Genomic DNA, 25,043 nt, shown 5'->3' with positions numbered 1-25,043 from the left:
TGGCGCCGTCCAGCCCAGAGACTTCTTCACCGCTGGCGCCGACCAGTCCAGAGCCTTAACCACTTCAAGTCCCGTCTGCCCAGCCAGAGACTGTTCCAGAGCCTATCCCAGGACAGACTCTGTCACTCTCACCAATAAATTTTTTTGGGGGGGGGGCCATAGGTCCTCGCCGTGGCCGCCCAAAGGCCCACGGCCATCAAAAAAATCATGGCCGCCCGAGGGGTCTTCACCGCCGTGGCCGCCCGAAGGGTCTTCACCGTCGTGGCCGCCTGCACGTCCTGCTCCGCCCTGGAGGCTTCCTGCTCCAGATCAACTACGCCCTCGTCAGCCTCCAGGGCGCACACCTTGTGTTCAGTCTGTCTTTGTCGGTTCTTGTAAATGTTACTAGTTGTTTTCTCCAGTGTATTTATCGTCTGCCTGTTTGTACCCTGTGGGTTTATTCTTGTAAGTAAAGTTTATTGTTATTCGAAATTCGACTTCTCGTCTTCCTCTGCATACACCACCCGTGACAGTTCCAAACAGAGGTTGGATTTTTGAGAAACTGTTTGGCCAATTAATGTTAAGGGTATTATTGAATGTACAAAAGTCAAACATATTGAGGCCACCATCTAAATAAGAATTTAAAACAACAGATTTCTTGATATAATGTATGCCATTTTTCATATGAAATTAAATAACATTGTCAATACTTTTGGGGGCCCCTGAGTAACGGCAGCAATTTCACTAACCACTGCCTCTTCCTCAGCTTTCCTAAGCTTGGCAAGCTCACTCCCAAATCTGCTCATAAATTTACCAATATCAAATTTGAGTAACTCCCAATTATTACTAAAAGAGCGTTCCCTTGCAGCTTTTCTCCAATAATTAATTTTTAGCCTAACGGTATTATGAAATAATAGAGAACTATTTAATTTCCAATATGATGGTTTAATATAATTTAAAGCGCTAACAGAGAGTTTAATTTGTATAAAAATACGAACCCAGGTTCGGAGCAATCGAACCAAGTGTGAAAGCGGCCTTAGTTTAGAGTTTGAAGTAGCCTATCATTCTTTCCCATATTTCATATTTGTATATTCAAAAAGTATTTAAAACATAACATTATTCAATGCCGTTGCAATTTTTCACTGTAAATTATTTAATTTGATTTTTAGCAGCCATATAGTGTCTTATTATTCTAATTTCATTTATTGATCGAATTTTATCTCAAAAAATTTGCGTATTTCATCCGACCAATAAAAGAAGTGTTTTTAATACAAAAAAAGTCAACCTTCAAATAATTATGTTCAGTTATACACTCAATACTTGGTCGGGAATCCTTTTGCAGAAATGACTGCTTCAATGCGGCGTGGCATGGAGGCAATCAGCCTGTGGCACTGCTGAGGTGTTATGGAGGCCCAGGATGCTTCGATAGCGGCCTTAAGCTCATCCAGAGTGTTGGGTCTTGCGTCTCTCAACTTTCTCTTCACAATATCCCACAGATTCTCTATGGGGTTCAGGTCAGGAGAGTTGGCAGGCCAATTGAGCACAGTAATACCATGGTCAGTAAACCATTTACCAGTGGTTTTGGCACTGTGAGCAGGTGCCAGGTTGTGCTGAAAAATGTAATCTTCATCTCCATAAAGCTTTTTAGCAGATGGAAGCATGAAGTGCTCCAAAATCTCCTGATAGCTAGCTTCATTGACCCTGCCCTTGATAAAACACAGTGGACCAACACCAGCAGCTGACATGGCACCCCAGACCATCACTGACTGTGGGTACTTGACACTGGACTTCAGGCATTTTGGCATTTCCTTCTCCCCAGTCTTCCTCCAGACTCTGGCACATTGATTTCCGAATGACATGCAAAATTTGCTTCCATCCGAAAAAAGTACTTTGGACCACTGAGCAACAGTCCAGTGCTGCTTCTCTGTAGCTCAGGTCAGGCGCTTCTGCCGCTGTTTCTGGTTCAAAAGTGGCTTGACCTGGGGAATGCGGCACCTGTAGCCCATTTCCTGCACACGCCTGTGCACGGTGGCTCTGGATGTTTCTACTCCAGACTCAGTCCACTGCTTCCGCAGGTCCCCCAAGGTCTGGAATCGGTCCTTCTCCACAATCTTCCTCAGGGTCCGGTCACCTCTTCTCGTTGTGCAGCGTTTTTTGCCACACTTTTTCCTTCCCACAGACTTCCCACTGAGGTGCCTTGATACAGCACTCTGGGAACAGCCTATTTGTTCAGAAATTTCTTTCTGTGTCTTACCCTCTTGCTTGAGAGCTATTACCCTCTTTAATAGCTCGTTTAGAGACCCTTTTCATGATATGCTAATTTTTTGAGATAGGAATTTGGGGTTTTCATAAGCTGTATGCCAAAATCATCAGTATTAAAACAATAAAAGACCTGAAATATTTCAGTTGGTGTGCAATGAATCTAAAATATATGAAAGTTTAATTTTTATCATTACATTATGGAAAATAATGAACTTTATCACAATATGCTAATTTTTTTAGAAGGACCTGTATGTAGGCTACTTCTCTCAATCGGTTAACTGGAGCACAGCAGACGTAGTGTATTAGTTACTTACATCGCGGATTTCGTGTGTGTATACGTATATATATGTGTGTGTCTATGAAACCTCACAGAATTTACTTAAGCTGGACTGTGACGCTGTATTCTTCTGGAAACAAACTTTGTTGCATTTTCCGGTTATCTTTGTAAAGCTGCTTTGTAACGAACTGTAATGTAAAAAGCGCTATATAAATAAGTGTGACTTGAATACAAAGTTATTTGAATAACACTTTATATTAGTTGTCTTTAACTACATCTAAATGAATAGTTTGGTACAATGTGTATGGTGTTGATGTAAAACACTTTTGCTGCTATTGAGGTGGGATATACAGTATAGGTAAGGTTATGGACAGGTTTGATGGTTGGGTTTAAGTGTGGGTTTAAACTGGTTCAACAGATTAATCCTAGATCTAATTACAGCTGTATTAATTGCTTTCATTTAAAAAAAAAAATAGAAGTACAATGTAAAAAAAAGTTTTCCTAATCAAATGGTAAATTTAATTGTTACAGATTAAAGACTCTCAATATAAGTGGGAATGTTTCTTTTTAAAAATGTAATTCTCTTCAGCAAATAAATAATTGAGCAGACTGTTTGCAAATGACTAAAATTTAGTTTAAAGTCATTTTATGCTTTCTGCTATAAAGATTAGATTTTGTAATGACAAATGACTGTAATGACTGTGAGTGATAAAGCAGAGAATGATTTCCTGCTGAGTCTGTTGCTTTCATCTTCCACAAGAACTTGGGTTGGTGCTCATGATGATAACCAAGTAAGTTAAATTAAAGTGTGTATAAAACTAAAACAATGTCTGTTACCTTAAATTATGTTTATCTCTGTAAAGCTGCTTTGAAACAATCTACATTGTTAAAAGCGCTATGTAAATGAGGATGACTTGACTTGTGCCCTAAAGATCCCTATTTGTTTGTCTAAACTGAAATTTCTGCTTTAATCAAAGGCAAAGTTTCTAATGAAGATAAGTTTGACTTCAAAGCTGAACTTAATTAGCTTAAGTCTTACTACACTACTGCACTTTTTGGAATCTTTCTCTTCACTTATTAGGACGGAAAGTGGCTGTGGACTGATGGATCTGTGTATGGCTATACCAACTGGTGCTCTGGAGAACCTAACAATGCTTGTGTTCCTGAGAACTTTTTGGAGATCAACTGGACCTGTGAGTGCTTTTTTTTTTTTTTGCAATCCTATAATTTTATGTCATATAGTAATGTTAAATGACTCGTTTGGATTTAACGGAGTGCCTTAAGTTGAACACCACTGTAATGATCAGAGTAACTGATTTCATTATTCACCCTACAGCTAACCGTTGCTGGAATGATGCTCCCTGTTCAATCTCAATGGACTATATTTGTGTTCGGACGCCAAGGGTAGTTGGTCGACATTGACTTCGATTGTACTACGTTTACTTTCTATCTTAAGAAACTTAAGAAATTCAATCTCTTAATATATTCTCTGAAACACTCCTCAAAATAACAAAAGCATTGAGTCAAAGCATGTGAATTGTGGACAATCAAATAAATCTATATTGCATAGCAAGGTTTGAGGGCATGGTTAGTAGAATGACATTTAATGATTTCAAGGAAGGGGTTTAAGCAAGTGTATGGAAGTGAAATAATGCCAAATATTTTTGAAACAAACGCCTGCTGAATTGTAGACCTACTATTTAAGAAAACATTCATCACATTAACCATGCTTGTATTTTAATGCATTGTATTTTTATGGGCTGAAATTTAGCATGGTTGACTATTTAAGCTGTGACTACTTAAATGCAAACCATTTCAAACACATTTTCATTAGTACAATTTGAATAATCCATATTCACCTTCATTTTTCACTTACAAAATATTCAAACTGATTAAAAATATAACCTATATTGAACGGACTGTTTTCAGTCCATTTTTTTTTTCGCTTTGCAAATTTGCTTCCACAATCAGTAGTTCAAATTCGACAGTACATTCAAAGTTGACATGCCGGAAAAGCAGTAGATTACCGAGCATAATCTCCATCTGCTGTTAGTCGGTCTCACCAGCAGGGGGTGCAAGTGCGTGTTGACGAAGACTGAGCAACAGTTGAGCAAGCCATTCATTAACTCATTTACAGCAATGTAAGTGTATTCAAAGCCCGTATACAGTACAGAAAGCCTGTTAACTACCTATTAAGCCCTATTGTACCGAATTTTGGTTGTAGTTCCACCAGAGTTCCACTTGGGGGCGATCACCCTGAGTGCAAAATGAATGGGAGTCTATGGAGCTAGACGGCTAAATTTGTCTCTTTCACCCGATTGCCATTGAGAAATCTCAGATTTGATTGTAGATTTTGCAAATTCAACTTGGGTTATAGGACGAAAGTTGAATGAACGAGTACTTATGTCCTTTCGATTTCTTACAGGTTGAGTTGTTGTTGCCCATTACACGTTAGTATTCTGCTAATGAACGCTGATTGGTCAATGAAGGACTGATTACGACCAGAGATACGGCTTGATGGCATCGTGGCATCCGAAGCGGGACCTGAATGTGTGTGTATTTTCGGCGTAGTCTTTTAAAACAACAAAACAAAAACTCTTCTTGCGTGTGTATTTACCTGTGTCAGCGGTGTTGTCGATGAAATGAAAGTGCAGAGCGCAAAAGCACCAAAGTGACTGAAGGATTGCCGTAAAGCAATATCTCTGGTGGAAAGATGTGTTTGACGTCATTGACATTTTAAAAGACTTTTTAAAGTTGCAGTAGGGAGTTTTGAGAAAATTTGAACAAGCACAACTTACAGGTCCAACCCCCTTGCTCTCTGTTGCGCTACAGCCCTCCCTCCACAGCTCCTCCCCCACAGCGGAGCCTGCCGTGAACGCGCAGGCTAGTAAGCAGGACCACCGATGACGGCGGATTATAAACAGTTATGGAACATTCACTAATAGGGACGAAACATCAACAATATGCTTTACATTGACTATGGCCTGCCCATACTTTGACTTACAAACTTGTTCCTCAAATCATTATGTATTTTGCAATACATGTAACTTTATAACGTTGCACTCTTTCTATAAGTTATAAATAGCTGGTAAGATAACGTTAAAGGATTAGTTCACTTTTAAAAAAACTTTTGCTGATAATTTACTCACCCCCATGTCATCCAAGATGTCCATGTCTTTCTTTCTTCAGTCGAAAAGAAATGAAGGTTTTTGATGAAAACATTCCAGGATTTTTCTCCATATAATGGACTTCAATAGGACACAAACGTTTCAAGGACCAAATGACAGTTTCAGTGCAGCTTCAAAGGGCTTTAAACGATACCAGACGATGAATAATGGTCTTATCTAGCGAAAAGATCGGTCATTTCAAAAATAAATACAAAACTTTAAGTTTTATAAGCACAAATGCTCGCCTTGCTCTGTTCTGTGATGCACGTTCGTAATCCTGTTCGAACTCGTTCATCAAAATGAACAAATCTTTTTTCGAGTCATTTCGATCGTTGAATGAACGAAATGACTCCAAAAAAGACTCGTTCAAAATGAACAAATCTTTTTTCGAGTCATTTCGTTCGTTGAATGAACGAAATGACTCGAAAAAAGATTCGTTCATTTGGATGAACGAGTTTGAACAGGAGAGTCACGAACGACGGTACGCGCTCGCGCTGTGCAAGAGAGGGGTGATCAGCGCGTACACGAGCGTGATTGACACTGCTAAGACATTCCTCCTGACTCTGATTGGTTGTTTCTGACCGGGAGCGGTGTATTTCTGCAAATGGCAATAGGACCACAGGGAGGAGCCAGAGGAGCTTGATTTTTTCCACAGATTATCTGTCTCATATTCTACTGTCAGGACATAATGACAGTTTTAGCAAATATTTGTTTACAAAAGTGACCTACTGGAGCTTTAAAGCAAATGAGTGACTTTAAAAAATCTAACACCCAGCAATGAGTAATTTCTTTGCATCTCCTTTCGAATACAACATTCAAATTACTAGACGACAAATTATATCCTGAGAAAATTTGATTTTTATGGGTATAGCTCCATTGACCTCCATTCATTCTGCACTCGTCCTGTGAGCGCCCTCATATGGAACCCGAGTGGAACTACAACTAGTTCAGAAGCCGGAAGTTTACTGAGTGAACGTTCCCCCAGTAACATCGAAGACCGTAAACTTGTGTCGCAGATAACAATTGCTGCTACCGCTAACTATCTGCCATTGCTATTTTCGTATTGTGTTGACTTTTGTATGATCTTTCTATCTAGATTCCTTTTCGACGAGCGAGAATGGTTCAGTGACTCCCACTGATGCCACGTCGGCACCGGAACCAGCGGCACCATCGACACCAACAAGATCAGCAGCGTCGACACCGAGACCCGCAGCAGCGTCGACACCGACAACCGGTTAGTATAATTGGAGAAAAAGTAAACTCTTCTAGCCTGTTGTCTGTGAATCTATACACACTTTTTAATATATCATTAATCGTATCAATAACTCATTAATATAACGTAAACGTACTTGCATAACAACAGGAAGCATTCCCAGTTATGGGAATGCAGGATTCATTAATAAACCTGTTCAGTATTTTTATAACTTTCCAGACGTACACCTATACTGTACACATGGTATTTTAAAGTTGACATTTACTAAAATAGTTGGGCTCAGATGTTAAGTCGTTATATACTATATAAGTAATAGTAAGTTGTGGGCTTGTCTTTTTTTATGTAGAAGCTGTAATGATAATACATGTGAACAATTTACAACACACACAACCTTTGAATGAAACGTGACTTGTCCGTTTTTCTTTATAACTCATTCATTGTAATTATTTTTTTGGCCAGGACGGAGGAAACGAAAGAGGGAACAGGAGCATCTGACTGTCCTGAGGGAGATGCAGACATCGGATGTCGAGCAGCTGGAGTTGAACCGGGCACAGCGGGAGCGCCATTTACAGATGGCACTCGATGATGCAGCACATGCCCGAGAACTAGAAGCGGCTTTAAGGAGAGAGGAGATGGCTGCAATGTCGTCCTTCAACCAGGCCTTTCTGGGAACCCTGAGCCAGCTTGTCCAGGCACTGAACCGGCGGGATGCTGTTCCACCGCCCCTGGACTGAAACCCCTTTGTTTATTTTAATTTAATGTTTGCACTACATGTAACATATGTATATAGTTGGATGTGTGAATTTATATTAATATTATATTTTTTTCTATTTGTATGCGTGTTTAAATAAAACCTTTTTGAAACTTATTACAAACAGTGTCTTTTTTTGATGGTTTGCTTTTTTACAAGGGTTTAAACAAGTATTTTCAGATTTTATTCTGTGATAACCTTTAATGAAAAACAGCAGAGACAACATATTTCATGATAATGTATTTATTTAGCAATTAAAATAACGCATCAGACCCTCCCGTACATCTCTGCCCTCCTCCTCAACACCCTGTGCCACTGGCACCACAGGCTCTGCTGCTGCAGGTGCATCCCAGTCATCGTCATAGTCCTCTCCATGACTCTCACAAAGGTTATGCAAAGCACAGCAAGTAAGAATCATAGATTTCACGATTGTAACATCACAGTCATTTCTTTTCATGAGGCAACGCCACCTTCCCTTCAGTCTACCAAAAGCGTTTTCAACCACTACCCGTGCTTGACATATTTTCTTGTTGTAGATCTGCTGTTCTACTGTCAGCCGTCCAGTGTCAGTGAATGGCTTTAGGAGCCAGTTCTGCAGGGGATAGGCAGAATCTCCCAGGATGTAGTAGGCAACATTCACCCCACCAATATTCCTGGTGTAAGCTGGAAAGTGGTTGCCACGGCTGGCCAACTCCCACAATGTGGACAGTCTTAAAACACGAGCATCATGCAAGCTGCCAGGCAGTCCTGCAAACACGTTCCAGAACAGTCCTTTTCCATCTACAACACCTTGAAGGACGATGGAGTGCCAACCTTTACGGTTGAAATAGTCACAGTGGTACTCCTGTGGTGCCAAAATGGGTATGTGTGACCCATCAATAGCACCAACACACTGCGGGAGCCCCCATCTGTTCTCAATGTAGGCAGCCATTTCTTCAAACTTCTCCTGGTCTGGGTAACGGATTTGTTCGGGAACCAACAACGTTTCTGCAGCAGCAGTGAACTCTTGAACACACCGGCAAACAGTTGTTATGCTTACTCCGAAAAGATGGCCGACAGTTCTGTACTCTGAACCGGTCGCAAGCTTCCATAAAGCGATGGCCACTCTCTTCTTTAGAGGAACACACTTGCGGAAGCTTGTGTCTTGTCTCTCCATCACTGGACGCAGTTTGTTATACAAATATATGAATGTTTCTTCCGACATTCTGAAGTTCTGAACCCACTGCGCGTTTGTGAAACCAGGAACAATAACATCCCACCACTCGGTAGCTCGGTTGAAAGCCCAAACAGACGGTTTGCCGCGGCGACTTTGCAAAGCTAAACAGATCTGAAACACACAAACCATGCACATTTTACTACGTAATACTGGTAGCTATAAAGTTGATTAAATACTTTGCATATAGTATAGTATTTACACATATGCAAACGTTAGCTATGTTAGCATAACTTACCCTCTTGCGTCGGCTTTGAACAACCGGATTCGTCTCGTAGTCTGAACTCTGTAGTAATTCCCAAACTCTCCTGTTTTTTTCAGCAGTGTTTCGTTTTGCTGCCCTCAGCCTCTCATGAAACAACGTTTGTCTTCTTGCTGTGAGAAACAGCCACATCCCGAGGATCAAAAACAGCATACACTCGATTTCCTCCATTGTCCTGTGTGTGTGGGTAGCGGATGTGTGTCGCGTATAAGATTACGTCACGGCAGTTTCCTGCGGCGTCGCTATGACTACCGGGTACTATTTGTGGCGGTACTATCTGCAATGGAAAACGGAGCGAAAAGCGAGCCGAGTCGAGGCGAGTCGAGCTGGTACTGGTAATGGAAAAGCGCCATTAGACATTCTCTGGTGTGTTTGTGATTGACATCTGTTTACTTTTCCTGTGTAGCCTACATGCATCTTTCTCTACCATGAACGAGATTATGTTATTTCCCCCGATGCGGATGTACAGATCCAATGTTAGGCTACATTTGTGTTTGACACATATTTCTCTTGGTGGTTTAGTTGCCTTAACTTTATATTGTGCTGTATTCAGTAGACGACTAGGGTTTCCCTCAATACGTCAGGATTCCCCCGCTGGACATATAAAACGCTTAACATAGCTTAATGGACTAATACAGTGATATAAATTAAAGACCAAACTCGCAGGTAAGCAGATGGACTCAGAATATCAACTTAACGCGCAAAGTTTAATGCTGAGCATTTCCCAGTGATATACTGGCAAAAAGTTGGCTTTACATTGGACATTCGCACATGCACTGTCTCTAAAGTTACATACGACAGTATATACGTTTCTAACTTCAATAGCATTTGAAGAGAACACCTTACAATCGTAAAATAAACTGAACTGTAAAGTGTTCAGGTAGGTGTCAGGAATGCGCAATTTATTCAAATAAATTAAAGTTTGCAATTGAAGTTAGAAACGTGTAGGCCTATACCAATGTTGTATGCAACAGAGACTGTTCGTAAATGTACGAATTTCGAATGTCAAGCCAATTTTACATTTACATTTAGTCATTTAGCAGACACTTTTATCCAAAGCGACTTACAGGTAAACTAACAATATGAAAACAATTTGCAAGTGCTATGACCCTTCCAAGTTTAATCCAATACATGTATGTAAGAATACTTCCCCAATAAGGTGCGAGTTTGGTCTTTTATATATTTTATGTTGAAAACAGTTATTTACATTTTATTTCAGGATTCTTTGAATAGAACGTTCGAAAGAACAGCATTTATCTGAAATAGAATCTTTTGTAACATTAAACACTACCTTTCAAAACTCTGGGGTCAGTAAGAATTTTTATTTTATTTTTTGGGGGAAATAAATAAAATAAATGCTGTTGTTTTTAACTTTCTGTTCATCAAAAAATCCTACAAAAAATGGTACACAACTATTTGTTTGAGCATCAAATCATATCAGAATGATTTCTGAAGGATCATGTGACACTGAAGACTGGAGAAATGATGCTGAACAGCTGTTTTACATTGAAATAATATTTTACAATATTACTGGGTTTGTTTTGTATTTTTAATCAAATAAATTCTGCCTTGGTGAGCAGAAGACTTCTTGCAAAAACATTTAAAAATCTTACCGACCCCAAAGTTTTGAACGGCAGTGTATTTGTGTTTCATATTAATCTTTCAGTGATGCATTTGCCTGTTTCTAACGCTTAGAACAGGATCACATTGAACTAATACTGTCACAACAAAGGTGTTGATCCAGGAACATGTGGTACTTGATGAACCACGTTCACCCCCTTTGCTTGTGAGAGGTTGTCCTTCCTCAATGGATTGGGCAAGGGGGGACCTGTCAATAACTCAAGTAGGTCCGGCAACCGGTTCTGCGTGGGCCACTTTGGTGCAATCAACAGCATTGAATCCTCCTCTTCCCTGATTGTTCCGCATAGGGAATTAAGTAGTTAACTGAGGTTCGGGGGCGGGGACGTAATGGGTCAGCCGATTCAGATGATGATCCCCATCGAGGAACATCTTTCATCTTTCGGATCACAGTCAAACTTTCCACCGGTTGCATTCCATCGTGCACATTTCTCAGCCCAACAAGCATTCTAGCCCAAACCCATCTCAATAAAACTCCAACTCCAACTTGTTCCGGGGCTCCCTCTTTACCGCCCTCAAGATTCATGAACCGAGATCCCCATACTCATTGTAGACGCGGAAACTGGCTTTGTATATGCATGATGATTGGAAATGCTTTGGCAATACATTGAAACAATTGTCATGCCATTAAAGCACATTTTAATTTAATTTAATTGTTATTCCAGTCAGGGTTCAGTATTTCTAGGAGAAAGGTGTTTCCTATAGCGTCATCAATGACTAGACATCCAGAGACTGATATTGAAAGTGAACCGTCACATCCTAGGAAATTGTTGAAAAATATCAGCGTACTAAAAAGAGCAGTTGCTGCAATTGGGGAAGCCACTGTGGCTCTTTTTTCGTAAAACTTTTTTTCGAGCAGACAAAACACAATAAACACTGTCATGTTATCTTGCCTACAGTGGCAGATGATTGGTGTTTGGGAACGCAATCATGTGAGAATTCTGGGAGTTCATTAAACTGACTTTGACTCGGGAATTTCAGTATGACCAAACCAACATTAGAGATGCTGTGAGGTGGGACATTCTAAAAGCTTAACATGGAAAAAGGCTTAACGTGGCTTACTGTACTAAGACAGTGATATAAAAGACCAAACTCAGTAAACATCGTATTAATAAGCTATACTATGTAGGCTACACAAAATCAGATGAGCCCAGAATATGAATGCAACGCGTTTAATTTCACGTTATGCATTTTCTTCCCATAAACCGTTAAGTAAAGGCTTAATGTGGCTTATTGTACCAAGACAGTGATAGGCCTATTAATAGACCAAACTCAGTAAAGATCATATTAATAAGCTATATGTACAAAAATCAGATGAGCCCAGAATATGTACGCAACACGTTTAATTACAAGTTAAGCATTTTCACGTTAAGCCTTTTTCATGTTAAGCGTTTTAGAATGTCCCTGTGAGGTTTGTGAGATTTTTCTGATCACATGATCTGTTGAGGTAAAGTTACATGACTCTTTTTGTTGGGCATCGATTTATTTAAATGTATTCGTTAAATGTGATTCCATTGTATAGTTCACTTTCATCATCTCGTGTTCGAGATCCACCTATGGGGAAGGGCATCCGTACCTGACCTCTGCAGAAGCATCCAATTGTACCAAGTCTGGCTAGACAGACAGAAGCGCGCAGCCAATGCCCGGTAAGGTCCCGCTCCCTTACCTAGGCCATATAACGCCTGCAAGTGCTGCTATTCCCCAGTTGACATTCGCTTCTTACGATCTCTGTATGTACACAGTTCGGCTGGAATTACACTGCTCACTTGCGTATCTTCAGGAGGACATATAGCCTGATTAGCCTCCGCCAGACGTGACTTTTGTTTTTCAGCCTATCAGCTGTGTTCTGCATCTGGAGCCGCCCGCGCTCTCGCCGTTCTCACCAACTCCTTCCACGGTTGCCCGCCACGGATTTTTCCGAGTTCTTCGCCGTTATGTCGCTGTCTTAACCTGCCGCTTCTTAGGGGAACAGCCTATCACAGGCCTGCCCGGCCACGTGTGGTGCTCTCATCGCCGCTAAGGACCTGCACTCGTACTGCGTCGTCTGCTTGGGTCTCAAACACGCTCAAGAAGCCTTGGAGAACCCGGAGAATTGCAGTCATTGCCTTATGCTGGCCAAAGAAGCTTTTACGACGCCGTCTTAAAGTTGCCACTACCCAGTGTGCGGAGCTCGGCCTTTCTGACTCGGATGGGGGACACGGTGACAACGACACGCTACTGGGGGACTCCCGGGGTGCCACCTCACTTATTTGGGCTGACCAGCCCAATCCTGCTTTCCCCGAAGAGGACATCTTCGCGGGCAACCTCACGCTCGTCGACAAACGGGCTGGTTCCGGCGACGAAGATGACACGGCCCTTCTTGGGGTCTCAGAGGACGAGGAGGCCATCCTGCCCTCTGGCGTCCCACAGGCCTCAACATTGAGTGGCCGGCTCCACAGAGCGCCACTGACCAGGAGAGGGACATATATAATGGGAAAGTTCTGGGACCCCCTCCCGGTCCGAGGAAGCAACTCTTCCCCGTCCTTCCAGCGTGCGCTCAGCACATGAGGCACAACTGGAGCGACCCGCTCGACTTCAAACACGGTCTCACGGGCCTTGAGGTGAAGGATATGGCGGCTCTTGGCATGGGCGACCCCCCCCCGCTATCGAGCCTTCCATCGCCAGGCACCTTAACCCCGCACAGGGCGGGCTGCTCGCTCCCCCTAAACCGGTCTTGCCCAACAAGATGGACCGTTTTTCTGCCTCAGTTCATCAGGCCACATATAAGTCTTCGGCCTTGGCTGTCAGGGCCTTGAACAGGCGGAGATTTTGGATGAGTTAGGGCAACAGTTAGAAAAGGGAACACCTTCTCTGCCCTTATGGAAGGAGATCCTGACGGTTAACCACGTCGTCCTCCGTAACGCTCAGCAGGCTGTCCAAGCCTGCAGGCGCTCTATGGCGCTCTCTGTGGTGGGAGAGCGCGCGCTCTGGCTTAACCTGTCGGGCCTTCCTGACAGCGAGAAGAGGCGCAACGCGGGTGTGTCGGTGGAGCCCGGCCGGGCCCTCTTCGGCCTCGCCGTCGCGTTGATGCAACAGCGGTGTGGCGACAAGAAGGAGGACGAGGCCTTCAAGTTATGCCTTCCTTGGAAGGTGGCACCACGCCAGGCGCCCCCTGCGTGTTTGACTAACAAAAAACAAAAAAACACATCCAAACTAATGAATCATATGAATTTGTTACGGAGAGAGGATCTCCGTCCAATCTTGGACCTCCGGGTGTTGAACAAACATTTGAGGAAATACAATTTTAGAATGCTAACCCATGGCTCGCTCGCTCGCGCCATAAAACAGAACAACTGGTTCACATCGGTCGATCTGAAAGACACTTTCTTCCACATAAGCATTTACCCTCCACACAAGAAGTTTCTTTGTTTCGCCTACCAAGGCACATGTTACGAATTCACAGTCGAATTCAAGTCCTCGTTGCTTCTGTCTGTGTGCAGAGTCGGGTTTAGCACCCATGAGAATGTCAGGTCTGAGGATTCTGACATACATAGACGATTGGCTCATTATAGCCGATTCGAAAGAGAAAGTGTTGCAGGACACCTGCCGTGTGCTCGCGCACATCACATCTCTCGGGTTCAAAATGAATGAGAGCAAGAGCAATTTTATACCCAGTCAGAATGTAATTTTCCTGGGCTTGGAGTTTAACTCAGTCTCAATGCGAGCGCGTCTCTCTCAAGAGCGCGTTCTCTCTCTAATGGGCTGTCTGTCACAGTTCAGAGAGGGGGCGAGAGTACAATATCGCACATACCTCAGGCTGCAGGGTCTTATGGCCTCATCCATCCAGGTTGTACCGCGGCGACTCCTGAGAATGAGAGCGTTCATGAAATGGGTTTTGTCACTATATTTCAGCCCGATACGAGATCTTTACCGCTCTGTAACAGTGACGCGCGCCTGCTCTGCAGCCCTGCACCACTGGAGGAGCGCAGACTTTTACGCACAGGGAACCCCTCTGGGAACGGTTATGATGCGGAAAGTTGTGACGACAGATGCATCCCTGACAGGCTGGAGTGCCACCCAGGAGGGCAGAACTGTGAACGGTCTGTGGCAGAGCAGACTACGTTCAGCGCACATAAATTATTTAGAGCTTATGACCATTTGGAAAGCTCTGAATAATTTTCTGCTTCGTCTGCAGGGACATCATGTGCTCATACGCTGCGACAATACCACGGCAGTGGCTTATATCAACCGTCAGGGCGGCGTGCGCTTGTCGAAACTTCACGCTCTAGCTTACAAGCTTATGGTGTGGAGCAGACAGGTTTTTCTGTCGTTACGCGCAACGCATGTTCCGGGCATTCTGAACAGAGGCGCGGATTTTCTATCGAGGGGAAAACCAATCTACGGAGATTGGCGCCTTCACCCGCAGATAGTAGACATTTTATGGATGAGACTCGGACAGGCAACCGTAGATCTATTCGCCTCGCGCGAAAACCACCATTGTCCTATGTTCTTCTCGCTAGAGGAAGTGGACGCGCCCCTCGGGGTAGATGCACTGGCCCACCCATGGCCCAGAGTGCTGCTGTATGCTTTTCCTCCCCTGTGTCTGATAATTCCCACACTGGCCAGGGTGAGAGAGCAGGGCCTGTCTCTCATTCTGATAGCACCCAGGTGGCCAAAAGCACCGGTAGTAAGTAGTAATACTTTGTAAATGATACGGAACTTAATAGATAACCAGTGTAGAGATGATAAAATTGGTGTTATATGATCATATTTTCTTGACCTAGTCAGAACTCTAGCGGCTGCATTTTGCACTAACTGTAGTTTGTTTATTGAGGATGCAGGACAGCCAGCTAATAAAGCATTACAGTAATCTAGTCTCGAGGTCATGAATGCATGAACTAACTTTTCTGCATCAGAAACAGATAGCTTGTTACGTAACTTAGCAATGTTTCTGAGGTGGAAAAAGGCTATTCTTGTAACATATGAAATATGATTTTCGAAAGACAAGCTGTGGTCTAGTATAACACCCAGGTCTTTTACTGTAGTGGATAAAGTAACAGGATATCCTTCTAAATTAAAGTTGTATTGTACGAGGTTTTGTGGGTAGTTTTTTGGACCAATAAGTAATACCTCTTAATAGCAGGAAATTACACGTCATCCAGCATTTTATATCTTTAAGACACTCTGTCAATTAAGATAAGTTAGTTTTTTCAACAGGTCGTGATGAAATATATAATTGAGCGTCATCAGCATAACAGTGGAAATTAATTCCATGTTTTCTCATAATATTACCAAGTGGCAGCATATATATTGAGAATAGCAGAGGGCCTAAGACCAATCCTTGTGGCACTCCATAGCCTACTGAAGTTATCTTTGATTTTTCCCCATTTAAACAGACAAAATAGTAACGGTCTGATAAGTACGATCTAAACCAGCTTAATGCCTGTCCCTGAACACCAGTGTAGTTTTGTAGTCGATCCAAGAGTATTTTATGATCTATAGTGTCGAACGTAGCGCTAAGATCGAGTAGAACTAGTATTGAGATACAGCCTTGGTCAGAAGCTAAAAGTAAATCATTTGTAATTTTAACTAGCGCAGTTTCTGTGCTATGATGCGGTCTGAATCCTGACTGAAAAAGAAAGAGCACAGTATTTTATTATTTTAGACATAAATGGAAGATTTGAAATGGGTCTGTAATTTGCTAGGTTATTTGAATCTAATTGCGGTTTCTTAATGAGAGGTTTTATTACTGCCAGATTGAATATTCTTGGAACATGACCTACACATAAAGACAAGTTAATAATATTGAGAAGAGGCTCTTCCACTCCAGGTAACACTTCTTTCAGTAGTTTAGTGGGTATTGGATCTAATAAACATGTTGTTGGTTTAGATGCAATGATAAGTTTATTTAACTCTTCCTGTCCTATAGTTGTAAAGCGGTGTAGTTGTTCTTGAGGAGCGATAATTGAGGCTGAATCAGAAGAAACACCATAAAAGATTGTACATTTACAATTGTGTTTCTGATGCTTTCTATTTTCTCAGTGAAGAAATTCATAAAATCATTACTACTATACTGTAACGGAATATTTTGCTCTGGTGATGTCTGGTTATTTGTTAGTCTAGCCATGGTGTTTACACATCTTTAAAAATTATTCTAATGTGTTTATTTTTGTATATCACAAACGTCTGAATTTATAATACTATATGTAATGGTTTGGAAAGTATTCTACACGTTTAATAAATGTTCCAGCTGCCCTTGCTTGCACAAGTAAACAGCAGGCCTGGCAAAGCGCACCCAGGAAAAAAGGGAAAGAAAGTTAGAGAAAACAACTTCTACAAACAATTTTAAATTGCCAACAGTTAATAATAATAAATAAAAGTGCATGGCGTGCAAATCGGATAACAACGAAGTGCAATATAAACATGTTTTGTCAGGGCATCACCCCCGAACCCGGGCATCACTCCCGAACCCCGGCATCAACACTCAATTTCAACATCTGCTTCCTCCTTTACACGTGTCTGGCGTGATTTAACTTCTCCTCAGTTGTTCCATGAAAACACGGAAAGCTGTGAAGTGATAAATAGGGTTGTTTCTTCTTTGGGTTGAAACATAACAAGGTACCCAACAGGACGGACCGCTTTTAGTCTCCGCATTTGTCCTCCGACTGCAACTGCTAGCGCTTTCACCGGAAAATAGTTTACCCTACTTCCGGTCTTGGCGGCCATTTTTGTGAAATAGGCCTATTAGATGAATGTGATCATAAATAGATCTTTAAATAAGAGATCTAGCGCTAAAATGTGTTGTTTTTTAACTCGACCTGAGCGCTCGTTGCCGCGGCGATCGGTTACATGGATACAGTGTTCTCTTGTATGAGGTCTTCTCTCGGACGCGCGCTTCAATCTATCGCCGTTGCACAGACTCTCTATTCATTCATTCATTGAAATCACAAAATAAAATGCATACAAACGTGTCCCTGCTTGATATAGACTGTCTATAACCACTGATAAACATAATCAGTTTTGATGAAAGAAAAAAAAAACTATACGAGTGTGGAATAGAACCCGTAACCTCTGACACGCTTGGCAAAACATCTACCACTAGACCATTTAAGAACTCAAAAAAAGAGAATAGATGCATTTATTTACACGTTGAGCAGACAGGCTGCACAGTTTGACAAGTGGGTAGCGGCTGCACACCAGGCGGCCAGATGGTGTTGCTCAGAGCCTGCAATGTATAACTATAATCAGACCGGCCATCGTGGCCTCGAAAACCCTAACGTTACCGGCCTACCGGGAAAAGTCCCGACTCTCCCGATTGCCACTCCGCCCCTGAAAGAGAACAAGGTTACTATCGTAACCCCGGTTCTCTGAAACATCGAGTAGAGAGATCCACCAGCTTTGCCCCGCTTGCCGCACGAGAAGCGAATATACTTACTAGGGAATAGCAGCACTTGCAGCCGTTATATGCCCTAGGTAAGGGGGCGGGACCTTACCGGGCATTGGCTGCACGCTTCTGTCTGTCTAGCCAGACAGGCAATTGGATCTTTCTGCAGAGGTCAGGTACGGATGCCCTTCCCCATAGGTGGATCTCTCCACTCGATGTTTCAGAGAACCGGGGTTACGATAGTAACCTTTTGTTTATGTGCATGATTTTTTTATTGGATAAAAAATTATCCGACTCAATTAAGTGCATGTTTTTTATGCACATTTTTAGATCCCAAAATTTCAATTTAAATGAGTGGATGGAAACATAACATTGACAGGGCAAATCAGAAAGTGGAAGGAAGAGTTGAATGAATAAAGGACAAAAAAAGAGTGAGAAAATGAATGTGCAGCTGGAGGAAGGAGTAGGCCTACAGATAACAGTGAAGGAGCTTCAATCACACTGACCTTGAGGCAATATCTCTCTGATTTGTTTGACACTTGCAGAGACATTGTTATTCGACTCCAGTTCAGTAAACCGTATCAATCTTATTAAAAAATGTTTTCAAATAAATTCTGTTCTTTTGAACTTTCTATTCATTAAAGAATCCTGGAAAAATAAAAAGTATCACGGTTTCCTCAGAAAATACGAAGCAGCACAACTGTTTTCAGCATATCAGAATGATTTCAGAAGGATCATGTGATGGGATTAATGGTGCCGAAAATTCAGCTCTGATCACTGTAATAAATTACATTTTAAAATATAGTACAATAGAAGATAATATTCATACTGTTTTTACTGCATTTGATTAAATAAATGCAGTCTTTTTGAGAATTACAGACTTTTAAAAAAACCTTCAAAAATCTTACTGGCCCCAAACTTTTTAACTGTTATGTAAATATTAAACAAAATGTCTTCACATTTTCTTACATTTTAAATATGAAAATGATGTTTTTGCAAAACATGCTGAGATATTACTTTTACTAAATTATTCGCAAAGTGATTTTATCAAACCAAAAAATGCACATAATATCAAATTGAAAATTATTTTTATTAATTATCCCACTCTCTGCTCCACAACACTACAGTAAGATCTCAGTGCAAAGTAACAAACACATAATACTGAACAACATCAGCACACTAGGCAGATAACAGACAGTCAAACACAAGCACCTGTGATTATCTTGTGTGCCCGAGGCCTTCTTTTAAAATATAACTACATTGAAAGAAGATCGCTTGGACAAAATCAGCATTATTACTGCATGACAGTTGATATGCGCAGACTCTGCTGTGGATAACTGTTTTAATGGCATATGTGTGTCTAGTATGGATCTGACAATGATTCGCTTGCTCATAACAGAGTGAACACTGCTGTATGTCTGTGTGTTTGTGTGTGTGGTTCTGCAGTGCAGCTGTAGGGCAGTGCTGTTTGTATCTGATCAGTTGCTAGTGCTGGAGAGAATATTAAATGACACTTTCATATAACAGTGTGTTTTTATTCTCTTCCGCCTTTGGCAGAAGTCTGGCTTCATTCTCAGGTGGAAGGAACTCAAGATGATGTCGCCCCCAGATTGGTGTGGTCAAATGCTGCCAACGCTGAACAGAGAGAAACAGAGAATCACACGTACTGTATATCGCGATATAACTTTTGGTGAGTTTGTGGATTTCGAAACATTTCAAGCATCAAGAAGTGCACACAAATAGGTGGACTCCAACCAGCATCTACTCAAGCCAATCAGATAACAGCCACATTGTGCAATCATAGCACATCCTTGCTACAACCATTCACATTTTGCTTTACAGTCAGGCCAGTCTCGCCCTGAAATAACTTTTCTCATTAGGAAGTATATGGTCCATAAAAATGGGAAGAACAAAAAGATAGAACAGAAAGCATCAACAAGTAGCTGACTAATAAATATCTGGAGTAAACCTCATGATAAACATGCGGGTCTGTGTAAAAGATGAAATTACTGTCACACAACAGCCAACAGCATTTCCCAGTTCTTCAGTCAAGCAGTTTTAATTGATATGAGCAGCTCCGTGGATCTAACAATCCATTAAGCATTATAAATAATATTTAAAACATTCATTTAATGTATCAAAAAATGATTCTCCTTTTTTGTAGATAATATATCCGTGGGTTCTTGTTAAACGTGTGACAGGTTGTTGCATTACAAAGACATCATATCATGCATTTAAAAGTAAAATGCCCAGCAGACAAGCAATATATACATATTTATTGGTTAAAACACTTGATCACACCAATATTTCATATGAATTAGACTTAATAGTTTTTGATTGTAAAAATTACTTGCAGGATCAAAAATAAATGCAAAGATGTATTTTTCAGCATTGCAAGATTTTTATTTGCATTATTTACTTACAAAACCCCAACTGTAGTGATGCTGAGGCTGGTGCTGTTACAGCACTGATGGTCATTTGGGCTCATATTCAGTATTATATACATGGTATTATGTCCTATATTTGTGTAAGTAGTGTAAGTTTGGAGTACTTCAGAAGTAGAACGGGTCCGTTTCGTTTAATGCTGATGACTTGTTAGGCAGAAGAAAGAAATGCGCACAGATTTGGAACAACATTAGCGTGAGTATTATAACAGAATTTTTATTTTTGGGTGAACTATCCCTTTAAACTCCAACAACCTTTTGGAAACGGGGTGTTAACTACAGCACTTCAGCTCAATTTGAACGAAGCGCCCATGCAGTACAGTTGCAAAAGGTCGCTGTTCCCGCCCCGTGTGTAAAGCAAAACGTGATTGGTTGTAGTGAGAATGTGCTATGATTGGTCAGCACAGTGTGGCTGTTATCTGATTGGCTTGAGTAGTCAGTGGGTGGAGTCCACCTATTTGTGGATTTGTGTGCATCTTCACGCTAGAAATGTTTTAAAATCAACAAATACGTTCTGTGATCCACAAATGCACAGGAAGTGATCCACAATTGAATGCCAGGCAAAGTTGTGTTCGTGACCTAAAAGCATATTTCTACTTTTTTTTATTTGCAAATCTCATTTTATTTATTTGTGAATTTGATCCATTTTTGTGAAACTCCTGTAAATATTTGAGGATCTCATTTCATTTGTTTAATATTTGTGAATTTCTTTTCATTCATTTGTGGCTCAGAATCTATTTATCTGGAAATATGCAACAATCATAACCCCATACAGAGTAGCTTTTTCCCATGGCAAGCAAAGTAGCAACACACACACACACACACACACGCACACGCACACGCACACGCACACGCACACGCACACGCACACACACACACACACACACACACACACACACACACACACACACACCAGTCCTACCTCCATGAGAGAGCCTTTGCAGTGCAGCAGTTTGTAGAGGACGGTGAGAGGAATGCAAAGCATGGATGAGAGAGCGAGAAACCAGCCCAGCACCTCACCCCACCACGGGTACACATACACGGCATTATACACTAATCGCTTGTAGTTGACCACATGAAAAAAGAAAACACCCTGCGAAACACAGACACAAACCCCTTTAATACCCTCGAAAGAATGTCAAACCCAGCGTTGATGCATATAGCACGTAAAACCCACCATACACACTACGGGTGTGATGTAAGACCAGCACCACTTCATATATGGCAGAGGGCGATAGCCGATCATACAGGCCACGTCGTCCATGAAGCGATCGGCACCTGCGTGGAGTCAGAGAACGAGAGTGAGGTGTTTCTGGGTTCACACAAGGACTCTGTATGTGCATCTCTGCATGCTCACCATGATTTTCCCGAGTACGACATGTGGATGAATCAATATCCCTGTTGGCATGGGATAACACTCCTATGAACCAGAGGTTCCCACAACTTTTTAGTCACCCAAAGCTCTTAGATGTGAACTATTTACTTGAAGTATCTGAGATTTAAATTTTTTATATTTTAATAATTTAACAACACATTTGCATGTTCACGGCAGGGTTATTACAAAACTAAAACCATTGGTTCACGGTTCTCTGATGTCGGTTAATGGTCACATGACTACTAAACTACTAAAATATGTTAGTTTTGTAGTAAGTATTTTATTATGTTTGATTTTTATTTTTTATTTAAAAGTGTAAAAAAATGATTTAGAGAGAGAGAGAGAGAGCCCCTTTTGGTTATTTCAGTGTTACATTTACTTTAGTTAATATTTGAATTTCATCAACTCACGAACCCCTGTTTGGGAAACCGGGCTATAAACCAATCAGATTTGAGGGTCAGGTTTGAGGCGGCTCTGCTGTGCACCAATGAGGCTTCCTAACTAGTTAAACTAAGAAGACTTCCTCAGTCAACGGAAGATTTACATTTTTTTATTAAATTTTTAAATCCACCGGTTGGGTTTGTCCATATTTGACCCAAACATGGGATGAAACAACCCAGCATTTTTTAGAGTGTAGTACGACCTTGATTGGCTGGTTCAGGTGTGTTTAATTGGGGTTGGTGCTAGACGTTGCAGGACAGTGTCCCTCCGAGCAGGATTGGACACCCCTGAGCTAGACCATTATAAACCAGTCTGGACCAGCATGGAAATTCCAACTGGTCTTTTCAGTAGTGTTGAATTTTTATAAGGATTATGTTTGTTAGCAATGTTGTTGCAGGACCAACAAAGTATGTTGATCCAGAAACACGTCTTACTCTGCAAAAACTAGAGATTTTTTGTACCATACACCCAAGCCACCACCACACACTCCCAGAAGGCTTGCCAAAGCAGAGTAATCCCACTCGCTGAGTAATAGTCAAACAGCTGGAACACATACATCCCTCCCTGTACAGAGAGAAAATGTTACCTAAAATACATCCAGGAAACATAATGTGGTGATATGAGCTCTACTGAAGTATCACATACTTCACTAAGGGCCTCAGACATACCTCGGTCACCATGGAAAGATCGATAGTAAAGCAGGTGAAGCAGCATATTGCAACAACAACTTCACGACGCAGAGAGCCTTTGAATGTCTTCGGGGGCAGCATGTCCATTATTCCAGTTATAAAGCCTTCAACACCAACAAACTGAGAGAGAAACAGAGAAAACAGAAAAATGTGTCTATTTTAAAAGGAAGCTAATGATGTAACCAAGAAATATGTGGGCAACAAGGACAGCTGAATGTGTTTAACCTCATTAAACATTGTTGCTAGTCTAAGAGCTCTAAGGCTAATCTGAGGCTTTGTGTGAACATTAAGGGGCCGTTCACACGGGATGTGTTCTTGCATTCCTGTGCTATTCTTTGATGGTTGCTTTACGTACAAATGTGTCACAGTGACAGAGATTAAATGGCTGGAGGTTGGCGGCTTGCTGTACAGTAGTGTTGGTTGCTAGTATGCAATTGTAGTGTGCTTCAAATCTTAAAAATATTTCATTTTTAACATGCAATTAACATGCAGTGTCTGAAAACATAGTTTGCACTTAAGTAGATTTTTTTAATATATTATGTAATCAGTACTCATTTTAAAAGCAAGCAAAAGTGTACTTCTTTTTCACTGGGGTAAAGCTGCTTTGCTGAACTTCAGCCAGACAATTTTTGCTTATTAGGTTGAATTAGATCATTGTAGATCAGCAGCAAAGACATTGGTTAATAAAGTGAGATTAAATACATAAAGTATATTTGTGTAATTTAACATAGTTAATTATAAAACTTTTGCACAAAATTCTGAGATTGCATTTGACTGTTTTTATTCATTTTGAGGAATACTGAATGTTTTTGTGCAAGTGAGATGAGTAAATGCATGTTCAATGCAAATCCACACAACACCTCACTTTATTTCTCTCAACATGGGGACAGGAGAGCTGTCAGTCAATAAGTGTGAAAAAGTAACTAGCGTTACTTATTTGAAAAAGTAACTCAGATATTTTGTTGTAAATTGAAAAAGTAATGTGTTACTTTACTAGTTACTTGAAAAAGTAATCTGATTACGTAACTCAAGTTACTTGTAATAAGTTACCCCCAACACTGCTCACCTGACTGTCCAATCCCAACACCAGAAGCATGAGAAAGAACAGTACCGCCCACAGAGGCGCTAAAGGCATCAGTGACACAGCTTTTGGATAGGCAATGAACGCTAAACCAGGACCTGAGGGAAAAGAAGATCCATTTGTTGATGTATCATGGTATTTACATGGTACTCCAAAGTCTAATCTGGCACAATAGTACAACCATGATACCAAATCTTAAAGCCTATTATAATAGTGTTTCATGTAATCTAGGAGAATGAAGGACCAGAAAGTGTGATGAGGACAAACGCATATCTCACCACTTTCTGCTACATTACTGATGTCAACACCTTGTTCGGCCGCCATGAATCCCAGAACTGAGAAAACAACAAACCCTGCAAAGAAGCTTGTGCCGCTGTTTATTAGAGCCAGAATGAAAGCATCCCTATATAGAGAGAGAAATCACCATGAGATTAGCATGTAGCAGAACACGCAACGCACAGGGTTAAACTGGCTGGATTCTGAACTCATGCAACCTCTGATCACATGCACGCAAACGTACACGCACTACTGTCCCACAGGGATGCTCCAGGATTATGAAGCCATAAAGAAAAAAACACTCAAAAATGTTTTTGAGCGGAGAGGCCTTTGTGTCATTACTGTGTTTATATCAGAGATGCGCGGTTGGCGGTTACAGCCGCGGACTCCGTGGTTTATCAGGCGGATGACGTGACGAAAAATAATATTTGAATTAAATTCGGGTGGGTGGCGATTGAACCAATCAAATGAAAAAAAAAAATATATTGTTAAATATTGTTACCTACATCTGAAAAGTACATCCGTATCCTTTCTAGAACAGGCAAGAGCTTTCTAGCCTAGCGGCTCGCGTCAGCAGCGCCTTGCGTCGCCCATAGAGCTTTAAAGTAAACA

At 41.3% G+C, this 25,043-nt stretch overlaps 2 protein-coding genes and 1 long non-coding RNA gene across 4 annotated transcripts in view; 1 reads left to right on the top strand and 2 right to left on the bottom strand.

The window, feature by feature from the left end:
- The first annotated feature begins 3,223 nt into the window (after positions 1–3,223).
- LOC143722566 (uncharacterized) lies at positions 3,224–3,965 on the top strand. The gene is made up of 3 exons (XR_013196927.1): positions 3,224–3,309; positions 3,600–3,711; positions 3,855–3,965. It is a non-coding gene; the product is annotated as an uncharacterized LOC143722566 (long non-coding RNA).
- Positions 3,966–7,896: 3,931 nt separating this feature from the next.
- On the bottom strand, positions 7,897–8,853 carry LOC143722545 (uncharacterized). Its single transcript, XM_077213927.1, has one exon. The coding sequence runs from the start codon at positions 8,851–8,853 to the stop codon at positions 7,897–7,899; it is 957 nt and encodes a 318-aa protein (XP_077070042.1).
- A 10,343-nt stretch (positions 8,854–19,196) lies between these two features.
- Positions 19,197–25,043, bottom strand: part of LOC143722563 (sodium- and chloride-dependent creatine transporter 1) — a 19,118-nt gene continuing 13,271 nt past the window's right edge. For both annotated transcript variants that reach the window (XM_077213944.1, XM_077213945.1), the window contains 7 exons: positions 24,434–24,558; positions 24,141–24,253; positions 23,054–23,194; positions 22,847–22,949; positions 21,747–21,847; positions 21,492–21,662; positions 19,197–19,760 (listed from right to left, as the gene is read on the bottom strand). In XM_077213944.1, coding sequence (XP_077070059.1) covers positions 19,629–19,760; positions 21,492–21,662; positions 21,747–21,847; positions 22,847–22,949; positions 23,054–23,194; positions 24,141–24,253; positions 24,434–24,558 — 886 coding nt within the window. In that variant the 3' untranslated portion in view covers positions 19,197–19,628. The remainder of the gene's footprint in view (positions 19,761–21,491; positions 21,663–21,746; positions 21,848–22,846; positions 22,950–23,053; positions 23,195–24,140; positions 24,254–24,433; positions 24,559–25,043) is intronic.

This window comes from Siphateles boraxobius, unplaced genomic scaffold, assembly GCF_051911475.1.
Source record: "Siphateles boraxobius isolate OS27281-9 unplaced genomic scaffold, OSU_SipBor_1 68, whole genome shotgun sequence".
Lineage (NCBI taxonomy): Eukaryota > Metazoa > Chordata > Actinopteri > Cypriniformes > Leuciscidae > Siphateles > Siphateles boraxobius.
Note: the sequence above shows the minus strand (reverse complement) of the source record. Positions and strands in the feature narration are given on the sequence as shown.